The sequence below is a fragment of the Lontra canadensis genome, unplaced genomic scaffold, assembly GCF_010015895.1.
Source record: "Lontra canadensis isolate GAN:19392208 unplaced genomic scaffold, GSC_riverotter_1.0 scaffold73, whole genome shotgun sequence".
In the NCBI taxonomy this organism is placed as follows: Eukaryota; Metazoa; Chordata; class Mammalia; order Carnivora; family Mustelidae; genus Lontra; species Lontra canadensis.
In genome coordinates this window covers 9,743,252-9,767,139 of record NW_022631067.1, presented here as the reverse complement: position 1 = coordinate 9,767,139, position 23,888 = coordinate 9,743,252, and the positions used below count along the sequence as shown (strand labels likewise).

Genomic DNA, 23,888 nt, shown 5'->3' with positions numbered 1-23,888 from the left:
ATGTCATCTTGCTGAGACTGGCAAGTTTGATGCTCCCCAGCTGTTTCAAATGCCTTCTTCAAGCAGGATATTCACAGGAAACAACACCCCAACAACATTTTATGTTAATTGTGAGCCATGATTTTGAATGCTGGATTAAATCTTTCAAAAAGGATTTATATAAGCTGACTTAATTATTTTCTATTACAGTTCAAGGGTGCTTTGAATTTATACCTTAGCATCAAATAGAACCAAAACTTTTTAATTTGATAGAAGCTTTAGATGCACTGGATGTGAAACTCATGAGAAAATATAGTGAAATCACAATTTTATGTTTGGTGAAAATATTTTTACATCTTATAGAAGACATTTAAAAATGTTTTTTAGAAATTTATGGTAAAGCTGTTAAAATTAATTACCCAGATCATATAAAACAAAGCAACTGGTTTTGGTTTCATTAGTGCTTAGCTGATGTTACTAAAATTCAGTAGTCTTTTCGTATTTGGGCACATGGAACCTCAAAAGTCCACTTTTTCTAAAGATTGGTAGAATTTGGGAATTCTCAGGTCCAAAGCTGGGAGCTTTGATTGAGTTGTTTTGGTGGGTGTGGTTTGGGCTGCAGTGGGTTTTTAAAGCTTTCCCAGTAATTCTTTTGGAAAACCCTGGGTGTGAGCCATTGTTTTGGATGCTAAAGACAAGTTTTTGACTACAAGAGTAGTGACTATCTTCCCTCTTGAAGTCCCATTGTAGGTAGAGTCCTCCTTTGTTCAGAGCTATCGTCTTTCCACAGTCTTTGACTGCATTGAATTGCCCTGTATAGATTAAGTGCAGTAAGAGTATTTTGCTAGTAGGAATCAAGGCCATATCCAAAGCAAGTTATGAGTGGATGGGTCAGCACCATGACTAATGGTCTTAACAGTTGGGTTATTCACTGTGTTAACTGATCTCCTTGCTTCTCTACAGCACCTTAGTCTTTTCTGTCTTCTCTGTAGAATTTTCCTACCTCTAGTTCCTAATACTCATCCCTACACACACACACACACACACACACACACACACAGGGCCTCACATGCTTACCATATAGTCTCATTGTTTTGAAAATGTCAAGCTTTCCAAACTTCTTTCAGTAATAAAGCTTGAATTCTGCTTTGTTTCTTTGTTCTTTTTGGCTCAATTTATATATTGTTTATTTTTCAAATCAAATCTAGGTTTCTTTTTTAATAAAACATTATAAACAAATAGGAGTTAGTTTAGGAATCCATATGTTTCAACATTTAAGTGAAAAAACATGAAAAAAAATTAACATACCTTAAAGAAGAAATTTACAGAATTGTTTCAGGAAATGATGAAACATATTTGATAAGATACAAAACACAGTTTTAAGATACCTGAGCCTCTGTCTTTTTTTAAATCAGTATAATACTTTTGTATAATCAACCATCCATATTCCAGTTTCATTCACTGACCGAACAATGTCCTTTACAGCATTTCCCTGCCTCCGTAGGATCAGTCTAGGGCAGAGTTATATTTAGCTGTCATCTCTTGTTAGCCTCCTTTAATCTGGACCATTTCCACAGACGATGGTGTTACAGCATTGAAAATTTTGAAGAAAATTCTCTCCAATCTTTTTAAAAAAAAATCTATATAATGTTACTTGTTTTGGCTTTGTCTGATGTGTTCGCATGATTAGATTCATGTCATACATTCTTAGCTGAATCACCAGATAGAGGATTCTATGTTCTCAGGATGTGTCATCTGGAAGTCCATGATACCCATCTGCTCTCACTGGTGAGGTTAATTTTGATCACACGGTCAAGGTGTTGCCTGATGTCTCAGCCCTGTAATTACTGATTTTGTCCTTGTAATGAATGAACAGTCTATTGGGAAACTCTTAGAAATTATAAGACATCACATCCTCATCAAAATTACCCCCGATTTACCATCCACTGATGACTTCCACCTGACCCAGTGCTCACACTAGTGACTGAAAAATGATGATTTCCAAACTCCAGCATTTCTTCCCTATTTAGTAGTTGGTACTCAACATTGTACCACAAGTAAGAGTCTTCTCTCATCTACCCGTTATTGGATATGTCATTTACTTAGTGATTTATTGTCAGTTCAGGATCACAGTTCCTGTTACTTCAATGGCTTATTACTCATTATTGCACTTAATTACTCTGGTGCTCAGCTTGTCCCAGATGAGGCAGTTGGAGCCCCTTCAAGCTAGCGTCTCAGTCCTTGTGACATGCCTTCACTGTTTTGTTTCATCTTGTTTCAGCAATTCTTTCTTTTCTGGCATAACAAAATATTCTAGAGCCATATTGTACCTGATTTGCCACAGCTTTGGAATCAACCATGTCTCTAAAGAGTCCTGGTTCCTTTAGGTGAAGAATGGTATTAGAATAAAAAGTGTAAGTACTGGGGATGCTTATTTCTACTGGGATGAATTTGCTTCTTGGCCCTTTCTACAGACAGGATAGTAAACATGCACATGAACGTGTCCATGCACATACATACATACATACATAGATATACACACAGATATATTTTAGAAATCGTGAATTCATAGCAATACATATAACTGCAGTCCACCCCCCACAACATTATCTCCTGTCTTTCCCCTACCTTATTTGCAGGTCCCATTTTTCACACTGAGAACTCTGGCTCCCAGCAGCATGGGTATATTTCCTTATTTGCTCAATCCTAGAGTACATCTAAAATTGTTTTTAGAATACCTTCATGTGTACCACTATACAAAACAAGTCTACCAAACATGTTGGGATTTGTTTGCAATTGACCTCCTCCCCCACGCCCACCCCCACCCTACCCCCACCCCACCCCAGCTATGCTCAGGATTGGTGTGTTCCTAAGTTACTTGGGTTTCTTTCCTTTTGTCTCCCTTTAGTGTAGTTATTATATGTGTTGGAAGTACAACTGAGCTTGTTTACTTCAGATTGCTTTCAGTTTTAGACTTTTTCCCCCTTCTTTGCATCCTTATTGATTTTATTTTATTTTATTTTATTTTGCAAGGTGTAGAACATTAGCATGCTTCCAAAAGTCAAAACTATATAAAAAAGCATTGTTAGCAGATCATCATTCTCTTCTTAAACCTTCCCTCCTGCTTTCCCCATACCCAGTAGGTAACCAACTTTATGGTGTTCTGCTTTGTCTGTGTATATGTTTATTTTAAATAAAGGCAGATAGATAGATGTATGTGTTATCATTTTTTTTTCATTTGTTCCCTACACAAAAGGTAGTGTGCTGTATATGCTCTTTTGCACTCTGCCTTTGCCACTCAGAATCTCCTGGAATTCACTCCATATCTGTACATAGAAATCTTGCTCATTCTTTTTTCAGATGCATAGGACTCACCTCTGTACAAGTGACCTAATACTCAGTCTTCTATGGTTGGACACTTTCTAGTGTTTTGAAATTACAGATGTTAATGCAGAGAATGAACTGGTACAATAAACTGGTACAAATTCATATTTCATGGGGGTGTATTTTCAGGATCAATTACTAGACATGAAATTGCTGCACCAAAAGGTAAATTTGTACACAGTGTTAACACTTAACCTTTTTCTCTTACTCTCTACTCATGGAAGTCTTTCAAGTTGACTTTAGCAATCTCATTCTCACATGGCTTCTTTTAATGTCTATTTCTACCAGCCTAGTTCCGGATGGCCCCTTCCCCCTAAACTGAATAAGGCTCTAACTTCTCTCTACTAATACTAATTGTTTCCCTTTATATCATGATGTGGTTTTCTGGAAGCAGCTTGGGGCAGAACGGGAAGAAGAGGAAGCTGGACTGGGACATAAGTCTGCAGCGCAGGATGAGATGGAGCTGGGACTAAGGGAGTTCCAGAAGTTGACTCTAGAAGGGTGCAGAAGGCAAGACACAGCCTGCTGAGCAAAGTGGGGCTCAGTGCCATTGCAAAGGAGTATGGGTGGTGTTCAAGACAGGGAAGTCTTCCTAGAGAGAGATCACCTTATTAGTCAGAATGAAAAGTCAGAGCGAAAATAATCTAGTATAAAGCAGAAGACCAGTCCTAGAGACTGAGTTCACTGGCAGCTAAGAAGGAGAAGCAGTATGCCATAACATGAACACAGAGTCTGTCACTTTTGCCTGGGCTTCCATCTGCCATATCTTGGAGCTTCAGTTGTGAATTCTACTTGGTGGGTGAGACAGGAAGTCTCGGAACTGTTGTAAACGTCCCACATTAGCCAGAAATTGTTCAGATGTGTGGATGGGAGTGAGCCTGCCTGTCAGGGTGTCAGTGACGAGTTGTTGAATTCAAAGGTAGAGGCCGTTCCTTCCTGTCTTTTTTGAAATCAGCTCCATATTCTGCCCTGCCGATGCTATACCTTATTTCTAAACCATGAGAGGCCCTGGTATTCCAGCAGAAAAATTCTAAAGTCCTTAGCCAGTATTCTTGATCCTTTACTCTCTGCCTTCATCTGACCCTTTTCTCCAAACCCAAGCCAGACTCTGCACTGTTTTCATTCCACATCCTCACCCCTTAGCTGAGCCTCCTTGCTCAGCATCACAAGCCTTTTCTCCATCTCCACCTCTTGAGATTCTATCCGCACATCAAGTGCCAACTGAAGAACTTACTCCTTTACTGTACCTTTCCTCCTTTGCAGAGCCAGACTAAGGTTTATACTTTTTATATAGCATTTGTCACAGATATGTTGCAAGTGCCTTTATGTCATTAGGTCTCATAGGTACGTGTAAAAATTATTGATCATCTGGGGCGCCTGGATGGCTCAGTGGGTTAAGCCACTGCCTTCGGCTCAGGTCATGTTCTCAGGGTCCTGGGCTGGAGCCCCACATCAGGCTTTTTGCTCAGTGGGGAGCCTGCTCCCCCAACCTCCGCTTACCTCTCTGCCTACTTATGATCTCTGTCAAATAAATAAATAAAAATATTTAAAAAAAATTATTGATCATCTAAGCTCTTCCTCCCTAGTCTATGATTTACTTAGTTTTAGTTTTATTCATCTTATCTCCTATAGCACCTGGTACTTTGCCAACAATATAATAGGCAGCAAGAAAATTTAGTGAATGGATATGTGGATGGTTGAAAGACAGCATGAATAAATGTGAAAATGGAAAAGAAGGGTGATAATTAGAGAAAAAATGAGATGAGGCAGTACCATGAATTATAGCATTTGATTTGAAATAAGCTTTTATAAATTAAAATAGTTTTCAGGAAAAAAAACACACAAGAAAAGGAAATTTAATAAATGTAAAATTCATACGAGTTTTCTCAAGGTGGAAAAATAATTAGCTCAAATTCTGCAAAATCACCATTTCTATGTGACTGTGAGAGAAAAAACTCTTTATAGATAATAGCTAATTGGGAATGACCTGGGTGACAGAATCAGGCAGAGCGTATGAAGACGGGACATTGTGGGATCCATCAATATACAGAGAGTCTAGAGGAAATGTTTGGGAATGTGACTCATATACTCAGTATCTTCATGGAAGAAGATGAAGAACCCAAAGTTTTCTGAAAACCTATGATGTTACTGAACAAAGAGTGTTTTCAGAAAGATGGCCGGGTGATATATTTACCACTGGGCTCTCGTAGCAGCCCTTTGAGGTAGATACTATTTTCGGAGAAGCAATTTGAGAGTTAGAGATGAACATAATGACCTCAAAAATGTACAGCTCCTGATTAGTAAAACCTGGATTTGGCCACAGATCCATCACAGTCCCAAATCCATTCCCTCTCTAGCCCATCACATACAGAATTGCCAATATCCAGTAGCTTAGTTTAAACATCAGTGTCATCTTCGGTTACTCCTAATCCTTCACCTCTCATACGCAGTCCCCAAGTCCTCTGTTCTTTCTCCTGTAAACACCCCTGAGTGTCTTCACTTCTTTATAACTCACTGTCGTCACCCTGGTCAGCATCTGTCTTCTTTCTTGCAGACAAATGTAATAAGCTATTTTCATATCCGCTGTGCATTTCACTTCATTCTGTAAATGACAACCAGCATAATCTAGTAAAAATTCATACGTGATCACATGACTCCCTGGCTGAAAATACTTCTATGGCTTTTCGTTATTCTTGGATTAAAGTTGGAAATCTTTAACTGAGCTGTAGGACTTCTGTAAACTACACCTCTACATGCCTTATGCAGTTCATGCCACTTTCCACATCATTTTCAATGTTCCAGCCATTTCGGGCTTTTTCTTCTTATTTCCTCTTTTACCACAGAGCCTTTGCTGTTGTCTCTTGTGGGAAGTGAGCCTCCCCACCATCTCACTTCTTTAGCCCGTTATTTTTACTTTCCTCTCAGTACCTCGTTTAGGAGCTACGTCCCCAGGGACTCTGTGTCTGCCTACCAGGTCTCAGTTAGATCCCCTGCTAAACTCTTCTGCAACGCTTTGCACTTCTCCGTTTATTTTATCACTTTGGTTTTCTCATATAATACTCTGAGAGGAGGATTATGGCTGACTTCATCTTGATCTCCCATTGTGTTTCCAAAGTCTAGGATGGTATTTGGTGAGTGGTAAAGTCTCAGTTCATATCTGTTGGTTGCTATGATGATCAATTAAAAATGGAAAAATAAGCATTAAAAAGGGAATTCCTGAAATGGACATTATACTTTTCAATGTCATTTGAATGCTGTTTTAATGTCAATGAAATCATTCGGGGTTCTAGTCAAATTCTCAAAGTTGGCAGAATCTGTGGGGTATGGTAGACCAGACGACTCCAGTGCCTCTACATTGCTATGAGCCACCCTGAGGTTTTGGTGAGGTCTCACGACACTATACCTGAGAAAACCTGCTCTGGTCCCATGGTCATAAGGACGTGTGGATCAGTTTAACACTGTGGAGGTGAAATTATTAGGAGATTCTAAATTTTTCATTTATGCATTTGATAATGAATTCCACAAATATTTATTATATAAATATTATGCTCAAATATTGTGCAAAGCATTGAATAAATACTGGTGAGGAAGATAAGCAAGACTACTTCCCTCACAAAGCTTAGAATTTTCTGCTTTAGTTCACTTCAGACCCAGGTGTGATCGCAAGATAGTCATTCATGCGTTGATTGGATGGCCATGTATAAAATAGCTCTGCACTTGGGGAGGTCAAATTTCCATTCATGAGACTATCAGAGGTCAATCATGATAGCTATGTGCCATAAAATATAATGGCTGGACTATAATCATCAGGAAAGAATGTTGTAATCTATTTCATCCTCTCCACAGAATTACCTAATTGGAATACTAAATTGATTTGAATTTTCTCTGTTTCTGAAAGAGATAGATTAAAAATCATCAATGATCGTTTATATGCATTTAACAAATACTTTTTTGCTTTGTTTTAATGGTTTAGGCACATGTCACTGTGGCAGGTGTAAGTGTGATAATCCAGATGGAAACGGCCTCATTTATGGTAAATTTTGTGAGTGTGATGATAGAGAATGCATAGATGATGAAACAGAAGAAATATGTGGAGGTAGGTACACCAACTGTGTAGAGATTAATAAAAGTACTTGATTTTCACCTATTTTATTGTGCTTTTGTCACCCTATACATTTCTGCATTGTTTACTCATTTAATCTGAATTTATGTTTATTTGGAAAACACCTCATATAAGGCATTAGGGTAGACTAGTACTTTTTAAATGCAAAATCAGACTGTTCCCAGGGGAAAGCCAGATCATTATGGCAGCCGACCAACTGTGTGGGTCTAGAGTGATCCTACCTGTACTTCATCTTCCCTGCTTCCCGAAGCCACTTTTATTTTGTCTCTTTTCTCCCAGTCTCTCAATTGCATGTGTTCATTTCCTTCGATTTCCCTTTCGAAATCATAAGCCTTTAAATGGTTTCATGTTCTATTGGAGACTTTGGAGGCCAAAAGGATTACTAGCCTAGAATCTGTCCCTCCCTACCACATACTCCAATAACATTTTTCATGATCTTTTCTATGTTTCTAGGGTATTTCTAACACCATTACTCAATCCAGTCTTCTGTTGAAGCAGTTACTGCCTGTGCCACACTTCCTAGTACCAAGCACGGCAATAAGTTCTTCACATTCCCTGGGAAATGCACCAGGGGTCATTCCAGCAATCGCAGTGGGATTTAGACACTTGTCTGTCGGACACCAAACACTGTGCCCTTGACCCCGCTCATGGAGATTTGTATCCATGCCCTGGAGTCTGGAGCTCTATGAGGAGAGCCCCTCCTTGTCACCCAGAGTATCCTTCTCTTCTGCTTACCTCTCTGGGAGCCTGTCCCCAGAGTTTATATTTATGCACATGGCCAGCCCAGGAGAGGAGAGAGCAGCAGTTTACTTAAATGTAAACATTTCAGCCTGTTACTGCTGGCTTCCTTTCTCCATTAATAAGGAATTGTTTCTTTCATTTATCTCTGACAAGATTCCAGTGCATGGAATCCTACATAGTCTGCCTGCAGAATGGGTGATTTCAGAGGAGAATTTTCCTTGGAAGGATCAGGGACAAATGGGGCAGGAGGAACCAGAGAGCCAAAGAGAAAGTGTCGCTAACTTGGGACAAGCTGTCCTTCTGTTTACAGAAACAAATTATAGCTTCAATTCTTGCGGTCATCCAGGTTGACCTATTTTAGGTCTGCTTGGTTCCCTCTGGTTTCCTTGCTGTACAATCCACCGAGATAAAACAGACACAAACACTTACGTTTTTCAAGGCAGCAACCTAAGCTAGATGCCATGCAGATAATTCTGTTAATGGACTCCATCCAAAATAATTGGAAGAGTTAGGTAAATCCTAACCTATAAATATTATGTATGTATCCTCCTGGTGTTTCATTTCCAGTTACGATGGGCCAGAGAAGAGGCAAGGGAACGCGCTTGGGACCACTGTGTCCTGATGCACACCACCAAAGCAAAGTCTGTTTGCATGTGTAAATGTAAACATTTAACTTCAGCAACACAGTGAGCACGGTTGGGCTCCCAACCCTGCCCCTAATCATTCCCATTTGTTTGAGGCTTAAGCAATTTCATGGTGCAAAGTCTCTGACCACAGACTCCGGCACTCCAGTAAGTATCCCCTGGGGGTGACTTTGGCTGGGATTGTAGATCTTTCTGCATGTCATTCGCATGAAACCGATCTGTTGAGCGGTGGCTCTACGGCCCATCAGTGAAACAATTTAGAAGGAGATTTTCTCGCTTCATCAGCTCACACAAAGCCAAGAGTGATATTTATTGTGTGCCGTGTGTACTGTCCCAAGCTTGTATTTTATCTCAGTTACCCACATGTGGCTTGTTAACAATATTTTCCTTTGGTTGTGAGGATATCTGCTTAATTTTTCGTGTCTACATATAAATGTAGTTTTACGTGATTCTTCTTTGCTTATTCACCTACATCTCAGTGATTTATTTTTACTAAAAGCCTAATTCAATTCAATTTTATAAATATACAAAGAATTTGGGTGAGAAGACTATAGATTTGGGATTATTTGTTAATGTCGTGGTAATGCTTACTTACATAGCACCTTGCATCAATTTCCTAAATTACAGAGGAAACAAACTGTAGTTTAAGAAGTTAATCAAGTCTTTAAAAAAAAAACAACAAAACTGACTTCTAGAAAAGCTTTTGGTACACAGTCATCCTACTGTTTTCCAGTGTAAGTTCCTGAGGAGACAGCCCTGGGATGTGATATTTTGTGTGGGTACAGGAGAGATGTTTTTGAGTTCATAAATAAAATGTGTAGCTTTTATATTTTGTTACTGGTGAAATCATCGGATAGCCCTTACATTTGCCTTCGTGAGCAAATTAAAATGAAAATTTGTTGTAGAAATGATCAGTGACTATTAGGTTAATAAGAGGTTTTCCATGGAAATCCAAATTAAAGCTCATTTAGAGAGAAAATGTGGCATCGCGTGCTTAGGTCCTTACCTCTTTCTTATATTTCACTCTAGCTCTCTCTCTCTCTCTCTCTCTCTCTCTCTCTCCCCCTTAGTCTCTCTGATGTATGTCTGCTGTTCCTCATCTCATGGATGAGAATAGCGTAAGAGACCAGAATCTTCTATTGCATTTTCTCCTTGTTGTGTGAGTTAAATGGCCCTACCGACACTCCCGCCACGAGGCAGAAATGCCATGTTTTTCTTGAGAAAGAAAAATAGCTCCTGGTCAGTTTTCCCACGGGCCCTCTGAGATTATGGCTGCAGGGGGAGCGAAAGGGAAGAGCAAAGCCTCTAGCGGCAGACTCTGATAACACACAAGTTTCGATGACAGAAAGAAGAGATTCAACAAAATCCATCCTGACCCTCATGGTTACCACCTTTACCAGGACAAACACACGTTCATGGCTGGGTGGCTGGGTGGCATAAGCTATTAAGTGACTTGAGGTACATAGAATTTTCACCTTCTGGGAGCCAGAAGGATTGCCCATTAGGGGTGCAGGAAGCGAGGATGCGACAGCTCATTAGGTGTTGCTTGGAAGTTGGTACAAAAGAGCAGGGTAAGGTTTAATAAGAGGCAGGTCCCAGAGGAGTGTGGTGGCTTCGGAACACAAAACAATGGGCATCCTTCCCTATCATTTTGCCCTCTTGATAAATAGGAGGGGGATGTGATTGGGAGGCCAAGGGTCCATGATATTTTATTGGCCTAAAAGAAGATGAAACACTGATTTAATGGAAAACCTCTTTTCCTCATGGTGGAACACAGCAGCCTATGGGACACATTTGAATGGAAAGATGAAATATTTCCCCTGGTTTAAGAAATGGTTCAGTCATTAATATTGTGCATCCGAGTAAATATGTACCCGTGGTCTCTCAGTGGTTGGTTTCAAATGAAATGCTTAGATGACCAATTCCAAAAATGCCTCAGAATGAAGGCTTACATACCTTTGACTTTGAGGCTGTACCTTTGAGATCAGAAGGTAGTAGACAGGCTTTCATAGCCTTTCATGCCATTTCTGTAAATTTCTCTCATTTTTAATCAGCTACCTGGCTAGGACAACTTAGAGGACACTTTGGCTTGCTTTGTGGGTATAATTACATAGGTATAGACCTATAGGCATAGGACCAAGAATGGTGTTTTGGGGGCAAATATATAAGTTGATTATTTTAAGGAAGGACGGTCCGGCAGGTATATTTTATTTCAAAAGGCGAAACTGATCATGAAGAGGTAGGAAGTTAATCTTGCTTTTGAAAGTTGCTTTTTTTCCCTCACTCTCTCAAATTCATTTTGGGTAAAGGCCATGGAAAGTGTTACTGTGGAAACTGTTACTGCGGGGCTGGTTGGCATGGAGATAAATGTGAACTCCAGTGTGATATCAGCCCCTGGGAGAGCAAGCGAAGATGTACATCTCCAGATGGCAAGATCTGCAGCAACAGAGGTGTGTCATTCATTCATTCACATTACTAACGACCGCAGGGGTGAGGGGGTGGTGGGCAAAGCTCTGAATTGTTAATACTCCTCTTCTCTGGATTTCCTTTGGTATGGGGGGGAAGTTGTCTTTTATGGTGTTTGACTTTGATGTAAGTCCACATTTACTATACTGAAGAGCTTCTCTCTGTCATTTTTTATGGAGTAAAAGAGCAGAAGGATAAGAAACTTGCTACAGTTCTTCAAGCTTCACTGAACCAATAGTTAACGTAGGGACAGTAATTTCTTAGGCGGCCACCCAGCAATAGCACAGGACAGCTAAAAGACAATTCTCATAGACACTTCCGTTAAACATCTCTTGACTAACAGAACTGTCTACAGCACGAACATTCTGATTATCTAGAGAGCATTCAAGAAACTCTCTTGTCTTGATAGTGAGTAAACCGAAGGCTTGGTTGTCATTCAGAATTGATTTGCAATCGCTTTACTTTTATCTGCAGGAATAAAATGGTATTGAAGAGATATAGAAAGTACGTGTCAGGCGGCCGTGGAAAATTGAGGCTGACCTCTGACATGAACTTTAAGAATATATTAGGATTGCTACAGTGTAATTTAACCTGTTGATATTCATTGATTAACTATTGATATCAAATCAGTTTTCAACACTTTTTAAAACCCTTGAAAATACTCTTCATTTTTTTCCTTATTAGCTGTACTGGTCAGTAGAAGAGGGCCATGTGGGACTGCTCCTTGCCTACCTGATGACATAAATAAGTGACCATTTTTCCATCTAAAAAGCATGAAAATCTAGAAAGTTGGAAAACTCTATTTTTTCATTTCTATAAATGAGTGATGCTTCTTGATATTTTTTCTTGATTTTTCCATGGAAAACCAATTCTATGTTTTGAAAACTTGGCATAAAACATTGACATGGAAGAGTGAAATGGGCCACATTTCTGTACGCAGGGATAGGAAAGCAAAAGGCCTGAACTTAGAACAAAAATCAGAAAGAAGAGTTCTCTTGTTATATGCAGAATCGGTCTGACTAGAGCATACGCATTCATGTTATGTTTTCCTTTACTCTGTAAGGACGTGTTGCTGCCCGAGTCCTTTTTATTAGAACAGTAGGGTCCGTGGTCCACATTGTGATTTTAGCATCTGCAGCTTCTGCAGCGTTGCCGTGGGAAGCAAGCAGCTAGGTGTTGTAAGGAGCCAGGAGAAAAGTGGAAATGGTTGGGTGGGGCAGCAGGTGGGCTCTGAGAGAGAGGTCCTTCAGAAACACACACGACGCACCCCCTCTCTTCAGTCTCACCTCCTGCCTCCCCTTTCCCCGGAGCTGTCCGGTCTGGAGATCCGCCGAGGACAGAAAGGAGAACAGCATGCCTGGACGAGGCTGGTTCTCAGTGAAACTCAGGGGTTCCTGAGAGTGAGTCGGGGAATCACTGCCATGCGTCCTTTCTTTCTCCGGAAGGTACCAGCCGTGTCTCCCCTAGCACTCTTCGCCATCGTTGCTTCCAGGCCAGGAAAGAGACACCAATCCTGTACAAACTTACCTCATCTTCCTTGTTAGCCCATCTCCAAGGCCAAAAAACCTCTGTGGCAGACACAGCTCATCGGGGATAGAATGCAAGTCCTGCATTGCCCCAAATGGCTTATTCCATTTCACGCTGGACCCACTTAGGCACACACCTATCCTCACCCCCGCTCCCACAAATATTACACTATTTGGAAAGCCACATGTATTCATTTTTTAAAATAAAGACATGGATATTTTAAAATACATCTGAAACATTCAGATAGAACCACCTTTTACATTTTGGTGCATGACCCTACAGTCTCTTGTTAGCTTTCTTTTTGTCAAATAGATGGTAAGTTTCTTGAGGGCAAGGACTCTAACTCATGTTCACTGTTCTGATTTTATTTTAGAGAGAAACCAGTACCGTGCTAACGACACATCCCACAACTCCACACAATTATAGACACAGATACTAACTTCTGTTTATTAAAGAATCTCTCCTGTCTGCTTTAGATAGTGTTTTTCCTTGGTAGAACTTTATTTTCCTCCAATATATGTATTTTCCAAATATGCAGTTAGCAAAAGATTTTAAAAAACAATTATGTCAGATGCTTTCTTTCCTGATTTTTCTTCACTAAAATCATATACATTTTTCCCCCATCTAGGGACTTGTGTGTGTGGCGAGTGTTCTTGCCACGATGTTGACCCAACTGGAGACTGGGGAGATATTCATGGGGACACCTGTGAGTGTGATGAGAGGGACTGTAGGGCTGTCTATGACAGATACTCCGATGACTTCTGTTCAGGTATGTTGCTCTTCTCATTCCTGTTTTAAAGTTAAAAAAAAAAAGTGTATATATATAATACTCATTTTCCTATTTTTAAGCTTCATACTGATTCTCACAGAAACTGTAAAATATCTGTGTCTGTGGGGTCCCTGTTTGGCTCAGTAGGTTAAACATCCATCTCTTGGTTTCAGCTCAGATTCTGGTCTTAGGGTCATGAGATCGAGCCCCACCTCGGGTTCTGAAACTGGGTATGGAGCCTGCTTGGGAATCTCTTTCTTCTTCTCCCTCTGCCCCTCCTCTCATGCTCACACACCCACTCTCTCTCTCAGAATGAAAGAATAAATGAATGAATGAATGAATGAATGAATCTGTGCATTGGAAAGAGTTTGATAGTCACAGTGCTCCTGTGAGTACCTTGGAAAACCTTTGGAGAATTTACACATCAGCAAAGACCAGAGATGAAAGGGCCTCAATTTTCTTAAAACTAGTCTAACTCCTCACCAAGGAGAACCCCCTCTTCCAGATATCTGTTGCTCGGCTCTGAGCGCACAAAACCAGCAGACCGAGGACAGATGACAGTATCCGGGGTGGGGACCCTGAGAACAGCTACGCTCATGTATTACACAACTTGGCGTAACACAGTTCTCGTGGATATTTTCATGCCCTAATTCCTTGGCATAGTTTATATCCCAAGATTATTCTGTAGAATAGTGTAGGATTAAATACCAATAAGTGGATTCAAACATTTTTTTCCATAAACATTTATGAGCAGATACTGTTCGCCAGGGTCTGGATGGCGTTGGGGCTGTGGGTTCCAGCAGCGAAGGAGAGAAACAGGATGGATCTTAGGCTTGAGGGAACTTGCAGTTCTAAGTGCGAAGGAAAAACACACCCTGCCAGGGCTGCTCAGGGCTCAGAGGGAAAAAGAAGGCAGTCAGATTTCTCTAAAAAAGCATCGTTGAGCAAAAACTGGAGTTGCAGCTTTTCAGCCCCATTATATTTGACCACCCAGGAGACAGGGAGCTACGCATATCCATCTTTTTTAAGCTGGACTGCTTGATGGGTAGTATGTAAGTAGATAGGAAACTCCACCGTCCCCTGAAGGTTAGCCAGCAGAGGGAGATGAAAGAGCCGCCCTATTTAATCAGGATTATGCAGTGGCAGGAGCATAAGGGGAGAGGGGAGAGACTGCTGCTGAAACTTCCCACTGGAGAAGAGCTTCCCTCTCCTGATTATCCCGCATGCTCGGGAGAACTTCCTAAACATTTTGTGAGCACCCTACTCTTGAGGGGATGCTCTTTCCAGATTTTTCTGTTGTTCATTATGTAGGAGGGGTCTTCATTATCGCCACAATGGAAATGAGACCACTGCCAACTCTTGGGTGACTCTCTGTGCCAGATACTGTCTAAGCATTTTCCAGATTGTGGCATTTGTTTTTTGGTCAAGGTCTACGAGGAAGGGAATCTATTTCTTCTCGATCTACACACGGGATTAGTGAGGCTCAGGGAAGTTCCATAACCCGTGAGGGCCTCACAGCCAAGAGACAGAATCACAATGTTAACGAGGTCTATGAATCCAAAGAAGTGGAAGGTTCTTTCTTAACCGAAAAAATGTTTGTTTAGACTTCACTTTACTAGGACAAACATCAGGAGCCATCTATGCTAGAGGCACCATGTAAGATATTAGGGTCTAAAAATACAAAAGAATTCATGGGTTCTACCCTCAAAAAACTTACTGGATAGCAAAAAGGACAAAGCAAACAACAACAAAATAAACCCGTCAAAACCAAAGCAAAACAACAATGACAAAACTGCCACATTAACATGAAATTTTAATACAATGTGGAATGGGAGATTCGCAGAGTCATGGATTTGTTGCTTCTCTGGCCATTCATTGATCTGGGGACATAGCAGCGAACACCACAGATCACATCCCTCCTCTCACGGAGTTTACATCCCATCGGGACTGGAGAGGCAACGAACAGACGTTATAAGTAAGCAGTGTAGAGAATGCTGGGCGTGGGCTCCTTTGGCATTTTCCTCAGGAGATGAGGCTCTTCACAGAGGTGGTGACTTAGGTTCCTGCATTGCTGATTTTTTTGGATCACCATACACGTGCCTGCCCCTACCCTGCCTGAAAGGTAGGCTCCCAGGTAAAAAGAGTTGAGAGAAACGTCCTAGGACGTAGAAGTGTGTGATCTGTGCACACACAGAGTAGAAGTGTGTGATCTGTGCTGGGGACTAGAAATCAGTTTAGTTATCACCAGAATGCACCAGAGACAAAAGTTAAAGCGGGTGAGAAACAGAACTAGAGGTCTTTTTACCCTGCTGCAGAACCAGACTCTATCCCAGAGGCAGTGGGGAGCTAGTGATGGTTTTAGGCAGCAACATGCTACACTCACAGGTTTCCAGTCTGGTTGTCTGGGGGCCGTTTATGGAACTGGGGAATATAGAAGGAAATTGGCAAACTTATTTCTAGATATTGAGCCTAAAGGACCAAGGGCGACCCAAGCTGGGTTTTTTTGTTTTGTTTTTTGTTTTTCGGCCCATTGAATATGTGAGTCTGAAGGGTCAGGGTTAAACATGAGAAGTTAGAGCCCTAGAGTGGGTCATTAAAAGTATATTAAGGTTCAGGAAATGTCATTTAAAAATGTTATTTTAAGATTGTCAGTGAGAGAAAACATGACTTCATATAATTGTGAATGGGGGAATGAAGGAGATAATCAGGCTATATAAAAAATTATGTTTGTGACTTTCTGATAAGATGTTACTGGTTTTGGTTTTTGTTATTGTTTTGTTTTTTGTTGCTTGTTTGTTTTACATAGGGTGTGTTTTTCCTTGATAAACCCAAGATCTTGATTTGGGAGTGGGGTTGAAAAATTCAGAATAGCTACATAATAGGGACCACTCAGGGTCACACGTGCTGTTCTGTCTCATGGTGAGGGACAGGGGTCGTGGGGTGAAGACGGGCAGTGACACTTTGACACGTCAGTCCTTTTACTGTAAGCTCACAATTCCTCCTGAGTGTCATCTGGGCTCAGAGTTACCACTCTAGGTTGGGCAGGTGAAGGTTCTCAGGAGGCCTCCTTGGAAATAAAATTCTCCACTTCATCTCTTCCTTCCCTTCTTCCTTCTCTCCAGTGTCCTCTTTCTCACATTTTCCATTCCTCCCTATCCTAGGAGATTGCGGGGAAAGTGGTTGTGGCTGTGTAGGTCAGGTTTATCGTGGGAGGAGGTTAGGGAAGAATGCTTAACCCTTTACTTGTGGTCTCGGTGCTGGAGGGGGTATATCTTGCCACCCATCGTGGTGGCAAGAAGGGATGAGGCAAGAGGCTGTGGTTTGGACAAGACATCAGTCTGGAAGTGTGATCTTAACATTTCTGTGTTGAGGTGAACTGAGCGCGGCCAGTGCTCCATAGCCTGCCTCCCACACTTAAAAGGAGGAACTTAGGGAAGAAGAAACTCACTTTAACAGAGACCCCACTCTTTTAGCCCATTTCATGCCCCTTGCCCCCCCCCCTTTAAAAAAAGATTTTATTTATTTATTTGACAGAGATCACAAGTAGGCAGAGAGGCAGGCAGAGAGAGGAGGAAGCAGGCTTCCCTCTGATCAGAAAGCCCGATGTGGGGCTCGATCCCAGGACCCTGGGATCATACCTGAGCCGAAGGCAGAGGCTTCAACCCACTGAGCCACCCAGGCGCACCCCCCCTTGTTCCCTTTTATGTTCACCCTCACTTGGAGGGGGAGACATTATTACCTGCATTTTAACAGGAGAGGAAATAGGTTCAGAAAAATTAAGTAACTTGACAGGGTTCATGCAGCCATTAAGTGTCATCTAGAAACACATACAGAGCCCAAGGACTCATGTAATTTAATCTTCAAGTGATGCAAACAAACTTCTTCAATTTTATTTTATTTTGGTAAGGAAGAACTGTCCTCCGGAAGCTCCCAATTCTTATAAAACAAAGCCTCTCTGAACATCCTTATGATCTGAGGCAGGCACCCATCTCTGGGATATCTTCATTCTCAGCAAATCTGTTGAATTCTGGACGTTCTGTTCAGTAAACTATTAGTCTCCACAATTTTCCTCATTGGCCCTTGGAGCTGTACCCCGGGAAGTGTGCCATGCAGCTGACTGTCAAGGCTCTTAGTGCCTCTGTAGTAGGAGACAGGAGTAACCCAATGACATCAATGTTCTCCAGTGACTTACCCAAGGCTGGGATATAAGAAGGCTCAGGTGAAACACAGCTTTATTTTGCACTCCCATTCTTGCCATCCTGAGGTGTTTGTCTTATTTGAGTCCCAGGGAAATCTCCCGGTGGGTTGGTTGACTTTGCACTTTTAATTGATGTTCTCCTTGTTTTCATTCATTCCCACCGAGGCCATTCATCTAATTAATAATGCGCTAAAATGTAAATATTTTACATCGTGGATACACCAGACACAACTATTTTAAAACCTGCTCCCTGGTCCCAAATAAATCAGTTTTATTTATTTCTTCTTTCATTCCTATTTGTTGTTCATCATCCACATTGTGTGTGTGTGTGTGTGTGTGTGTGTGTGTGTGCGTGTGCGCACCACTTCATCTATACACAGATATAATTCATGTGCACACCCAGATACACGTACATACGCAACACCTCAGAGACTTTACTATTAACAGAATTTGAGTGTAACCAGGGCTTGGCCGGCCATCCCGAAGTGTACCAGCGGCTCTGTTTGTTACTGCTGTTCTGTGAGCTGCTGCACTGGGTTGACTTACTGGTGCCAAAATAACTTTTATTCCCGATGGCTGTTGACATTCTGGTCTACTCCCCCAAATCCCGTAACTGCTAAAATATGCTGCAGTGTGACCTTAAACTCAATTTTTCAACTTGGCCTGCCTATCACGCCCTGGCTTAGCGTTCCATTAATTTGGAAAATGGAATCATTTGACAGGACCACATTGTGTGGGTGAACTTATCATGGTGGATTACCAAAGCATCGTGGAAAGAAACTGAAGGACATGATTGAGTACATTCAGGTTGCAGTGTCTTGAAAGAAAAATCAGCAAATAAACCAAATGGATTTGTTTGCTTAAATAACAAGTACTAGTTAGATCTAATTTATTCCCCCAAACTTTTCCTATTAATGGTCATCATCTTACTTTGTAAGAAGCTGATCGTAGAAGTCAGATCCCAGTTCACAAGAAGTTTCGATCATTTTAAAAGAAAGAAATATCTTCTACAGCAGAAGAACATTTATCTGGAATGGATGCAACTACGTTGGTCCCGGATTGATATTTCTGAGATGACTTTGCTCCAAAGAGCACAATGATTACAGAGAAAAAAGAGGTTTTGGTATCATCACCCTCTCCTGTAATGATCTGAGAGCCTTTAAAGCTCCTACATGCCCAGCACCACCACAGCCATGGTGCCAGCTGCCTGCCCATGTGGTACTGATTGGGCTGTGATCCCATCACCTGGGCACCGTGTTGTTCTTCTGTGTATATGTGTGTGTGTGTGTGTGTGTGTGTGTGTGTGTGTTTAATGCAGGTCATAGGTCTTCTGAAAGCTATTCTCTAATGTGCATTCTTTATATGTTTGCTATCAGGGATAACCACATTCTGTATTTGTTGATCCTCTGCCTACAGAGGTTAAAGGAATACTTGTTAGAAGCAATGGAATTAACACCTGGAGGCCATATCTATCTATCTGTCTGTCTGTCTGTTTACCTGTCTATGTATCTACTTGGCAAACTAGTGTGGAAGTATGAAATTTCAGTGTGGTAAAATTCACTTTTTATAATTCTATCATTTTAAAGATAAAATGAGATGAGGACCAGAAAGGTAAACTAGTGATGTATTTAGACTGAAGATACAGAACTCCTAATTTCTTCCTTCATGCATCTTTCACTGTTTGTTTGGAAAAGACTTACTGTAGTATATTATGGCAGTCAAAAGGATTTTCATGCTAAACAGATCTTATCATTTCTAAACTCTTTTTTATACATCAACATCAAGCATTTTCATCTTCTTCATTTTATTCCTATAAAATGATCCTCTTTTTCCCTTTTTGGCATAACTTCTATACTGAAATTGAGAAACTAGTAATTCCAGGAGAGAAATTGCAATTTCATTTTATGATTTCCTGTCTTCTCCGAAAGCCTTAATACCAGCTTCAGAATCTGATATCAATACCATGCATTTTTAAGTTATTTCCTAACTCCACTGATGAAATGTCATAAAGGATTTTATAGAAAAGGTACAGTTTCATTTAAAGTGAGATCCTAAAGTGTTCTAAAAATACTTGAACTGCACATGAATTAGAGTTATTGAAAGATGGAGGATATAATTTTCATTACCAAGAAAGTAAAAGTTATGTTTATGTTTTAACCTAATCTCTAATAAACATTTAGATCAGCAGTACTGCTGTCAATACTACTTTTTTTCTTCCTATTAGGCTAGAATTATTTAAACTTTCTTTATTACTTTCTTTTTTTTTTTAAGATTTTATTTATTTATTTGACAGAGAGAGAGCATAAGTAGGCGGAGAGGCAGGCAGAGAGAGGGGGAAGCAGGCTCCCTGCTGAGCAAAGAGGGCTTGATCCCAGGACCCTAAGATCATGACGTGAACTGAAGGCAGAGGCTTAACCCACTGAGCCACCCAGGCACCCTGAAACTTTCTTTATTACTTTCACATTTGCTTCTCTGTGATCCTCATTGAGACATTTGATTTAGGTATTTCTACTTTCCCAAAACAATGAAACCCTTTAAGAAACATTCTTTATCCCTACTATCATTTAAAGTGGTTGCCATGCATTTGCTGACTCTCAGGAATTTCATTCATTATAGATGATTGACTTAGGTCACTCATAATTTAATAACCCTTCTTTCTTCAGCCCAAACTTGTTCAATTGATGTTGACTTCAGATGGCAGAGTGTAGAGGAGACTCCTAAGCAGGTGATTTGAGGAGGACCCGTGGTCATCCTGAACTAAATAATGTTCTCCTGCTGTGACAGTTTCCTATTTAGAGGCAAAAGCTTTCATTCTGCAGCCCATCATAGCAGTGACATGGTCTTATCAATTTATTCCTGTGCCTAAGCAATGGACTCAGTGGGATTATCAAGGGGACTTTGATGGGTGAAGGCTGAGACTGAGGCGGAAGGCACAGGAGGTTGGGGCTCATCACATATGTGGCAAAAGTGAGGGACACATTGTATGTGTTCTGCCCAGCTGTGCTTGGAGCTGGCGAGGCCTGGAGGTGATGCACCAGCTTATAGGTCTCATTCTTGAGAGCGTTCTTGATGCTGCACTAAATGTACAGGAAATAGAGATGTAGGAGTGCATAGGCTGCCTTTACCCAGTGACTATCAGAGCACAGAAATAGTGAAGGGTTAGAAAAGACATAACTTAAGAAAGGGTTAGAAAAAAGGCACAACTTTAGGGAGGAAAGTGTAGAGATTAAAAACCGAGTGAGGAAAACAGTATTATAGAAAACATCGAGTGAATATGGAGCATAATGGTGAGAGAGTTTCAGAGGTTTCTCCTTTTAGGTCTAGAGCAGCTACATTCCCCACCCACCCCAAAATGTGTCCGTGTATCCTCTGACTTCTTTTGTTATTAATGGGACAGGATCTTAACTCTAAAAATCTCTTCTTCATAACTTCTGACAGTCTTCATGAATTCATTTCATTCCACCACGAGTTGTGTTTGAAATGTTGACATGGGAATGAACCTGAGATAGAAACTAATGGCTGCTCTGAAGCCTGTTTTCCATCCACAGAAGTGGAGAACTTTCTCCCCTCGGTCACTGTTCTCTCTCTGCGCACAGGCTCCTGCTTCATTCCATGCCTGGGGACCAGGACCGCACACTGGGTGTGTGGTGGTGGTGTCCTGGGTAGTCAGGGACTGCTTGACATCCTTGCGTACTGAATATTTTCTTCTGACGTTCACAGCTATTTTCAGCTTTTAAAAATGAAGCTTTCTTCCTCCCTTTCAATATAACTGTTTTTCACTGTTCTTGTTATCAACTAGTCTCTAACCAATGAGAGCATATTCTGTACTTTGTCCAGTATCCTTGTAGATCTAGCTGACCTAGGAAAGAGACCTCTTGTCTCCAAGAACGCCAGAGCCATTGGCTTCTATAAACAGCTGAATTGTACTTGAAAACTGTACTTGAAACTGTACTGAAGAGCAGTTTCCATATTGTATGATTTATATTAATATCAGATGCCAAAGACGAAATACCAAGATTTTCATCCATTAATATCACACTCAGTTTACTTCAAGAAAATATAATTCCACTTCCTTTAAAATTTTTCATGCATTTTTGGGGGCACCTGGTTGGCTTAGTCGGTTGAACATCCAACTCTTGACCTCAGCTCAGGATCTCAGAATCGTGAGTTTGGGTCCTGCATTGGGATCCACATTTGGCATGGAGACTACTTAAGATTAAAAAATGTCATGCATCTTTGCAGCAGTTATGGAAATCCACAGTGTTCTGCATCTGTAATAATGAGTATCTAAATGTTGATTAGGAATTAAGAAAAGCTCAGCTTTCTTGCTTTTCTTTCTATCCCTACTTGTTTACATATGTGGTATTGAATAAAAATAACAGTAGCTCACTTTTATGTAGCATTTTAAGATATATTATGTACTTCCTGATAAATATGGACAATGTATTATTATCTTATTCAAAAATGAAGAAACTCAGAGATGTTGACATTTGACCAGCTATGCTCTGTATACAGCAGGACCAGGATTTGGACCCACTTATTGGATTGATAACATAGGCCATTTTTTGCTAACCCATACCACTACTCATCACAATTTGTTTCAGGCTCTGTGACCATGTGTAAAGAAATTTAGTATCTTTCTTCTTTTGGGTATACTACACTGCTCCTCAGGAAATGTGAACGCCACAGAGGTTATTGGTTTTAGGCTAAGAATCTCCAGGTTAAGCATGTAGTATGTAGAAAAAAGGTAATGAAAAGTGTGGGGGACTCCACAAGATAAGACATGTCTCAACAGCAAATTGTTTTCAGTTTCCTATGGCTCTTCTCCACATGAATTAATTACCAAATCCATCAAATACTCCATTTAGGCCCCAGCAGACCAATACAATCACATGCACCTGGATTTTGATGGATTCACGTGTATAGTCCTACAGACCCATTTATCTTACCAGGAGCAGTTGCTTTTCTTTACCCCTCATGATCAATCAATGTAAATCAGGTATTTAAGAACTTGAGAAAAAGATGCCTTGGCTTTAGGGTTTCATATGGTGTTGAGATCCTGGCTCATTTGTGATACTGTTGAAATGAAAACTAATTCTGACTTCATTGTCTAGTTTTTCATATTTTTTTACACTCTCACTCTGAAGGTCACGGGCAGTGTAATTGTGGAAGATGTGACTGCAAGGTAGGCTGGTATGGGAGGAAGTGTGAGCACCCACGTTCCTGCCCACTGTCTGCGGAGGAGAGCATCAGGAAGTGCCAAGGAAGCTCTGCTCTGCCTTGCTCTGGAAGGGGTAAGTGAGGGCTCTCAGGCTTTGTCACCACCTCCTGTCCTACGAGTCCAGTGCATTCAGTTCATGTATTTCTTATTTAACATAATATCACATAATATCACATACTATCTTACTTAGCTGTGATGACTCAATAAGGAAAGATTCATCTTTGTAGAAATAATAATATACCCCATTTCCATTATTGAAAGTACATGGAGAAATATAATCTTTCTCATTCTCCCTCTCTATTTCACGCATGCATATACACACACACTCTCTCTCTCACTCACTCTTACTCATACTATCAGTTCAGCTTTGAGGTCTGTTCAGTTTCCATTTAGTTCAGGTCAGTTCAGTGCTACATTAAAAAAAAAAACAAAAAAAAACCAGTTTTGCACAGTGAAGTTAACAAACAAAACAAAAAATCAACCTACTGAATGGAACTAGATATTTACAAATGTTATATCCATAAGGGGTTAGTACCAAAATATATAAAGAACTTATACCTCTCAACACCAAAATCAACAACAACAACAACAAAAACCAAAAAACCCCTACAGTTTGATTAAAAAACAGGTAGAGTTTCCGAATAGACATTTTTCCAAAGAAAACATACAGATGGCCAGCAGACATATGAAAAGATGGTCAGTCACCAGGGAAATGCATATCAAAACCACAATGAGATATCACCTTACACCTAGCAGAATGGCTAGAATAAAAAAGACAAGAAATAACAAGTGTAGGCAAGGATGTGGAAAAAAGTAACCCTTGTGTACTGTTGATG

The 23,888-nt window shown here is 40.6% G+C and overlaps 1 protein-coding gene across 1 annotated transcript in view; it reads left to right on the top strand.

Annotated features, from left to right (window-relative positions):
• The window catches only part of ITGBL1 (integrin subunit beta like 1), a 212,384-nt gene that overhangs the window by 90,386 nt on the left and 98,110 nt on the right, over positions 1 to 23,888 (top strand). Inside the window, exons 4-7 of the mRNA XM_032881088.1 lie at positions 7,337 to 7,459; positions 11,181 to 11,321; positions 13,493 to 13,633; positions 22,979 to 23,125. Of these exons, the coding sequence (XP_032736979.1) occupies positions 7,337 to 7,459; positions 11,181 to 11,321; positions 13,493 to 13,633; positions 22,979 to 23,125 (552 nt within the window). The remainder of the gene's footprint in view (positions 1 to 7,336; positions 7,460 to 11,180; positions 11,322 to 13,492; positions 13,634 to 22,978; positions 23,126 to 23,888) is intronic.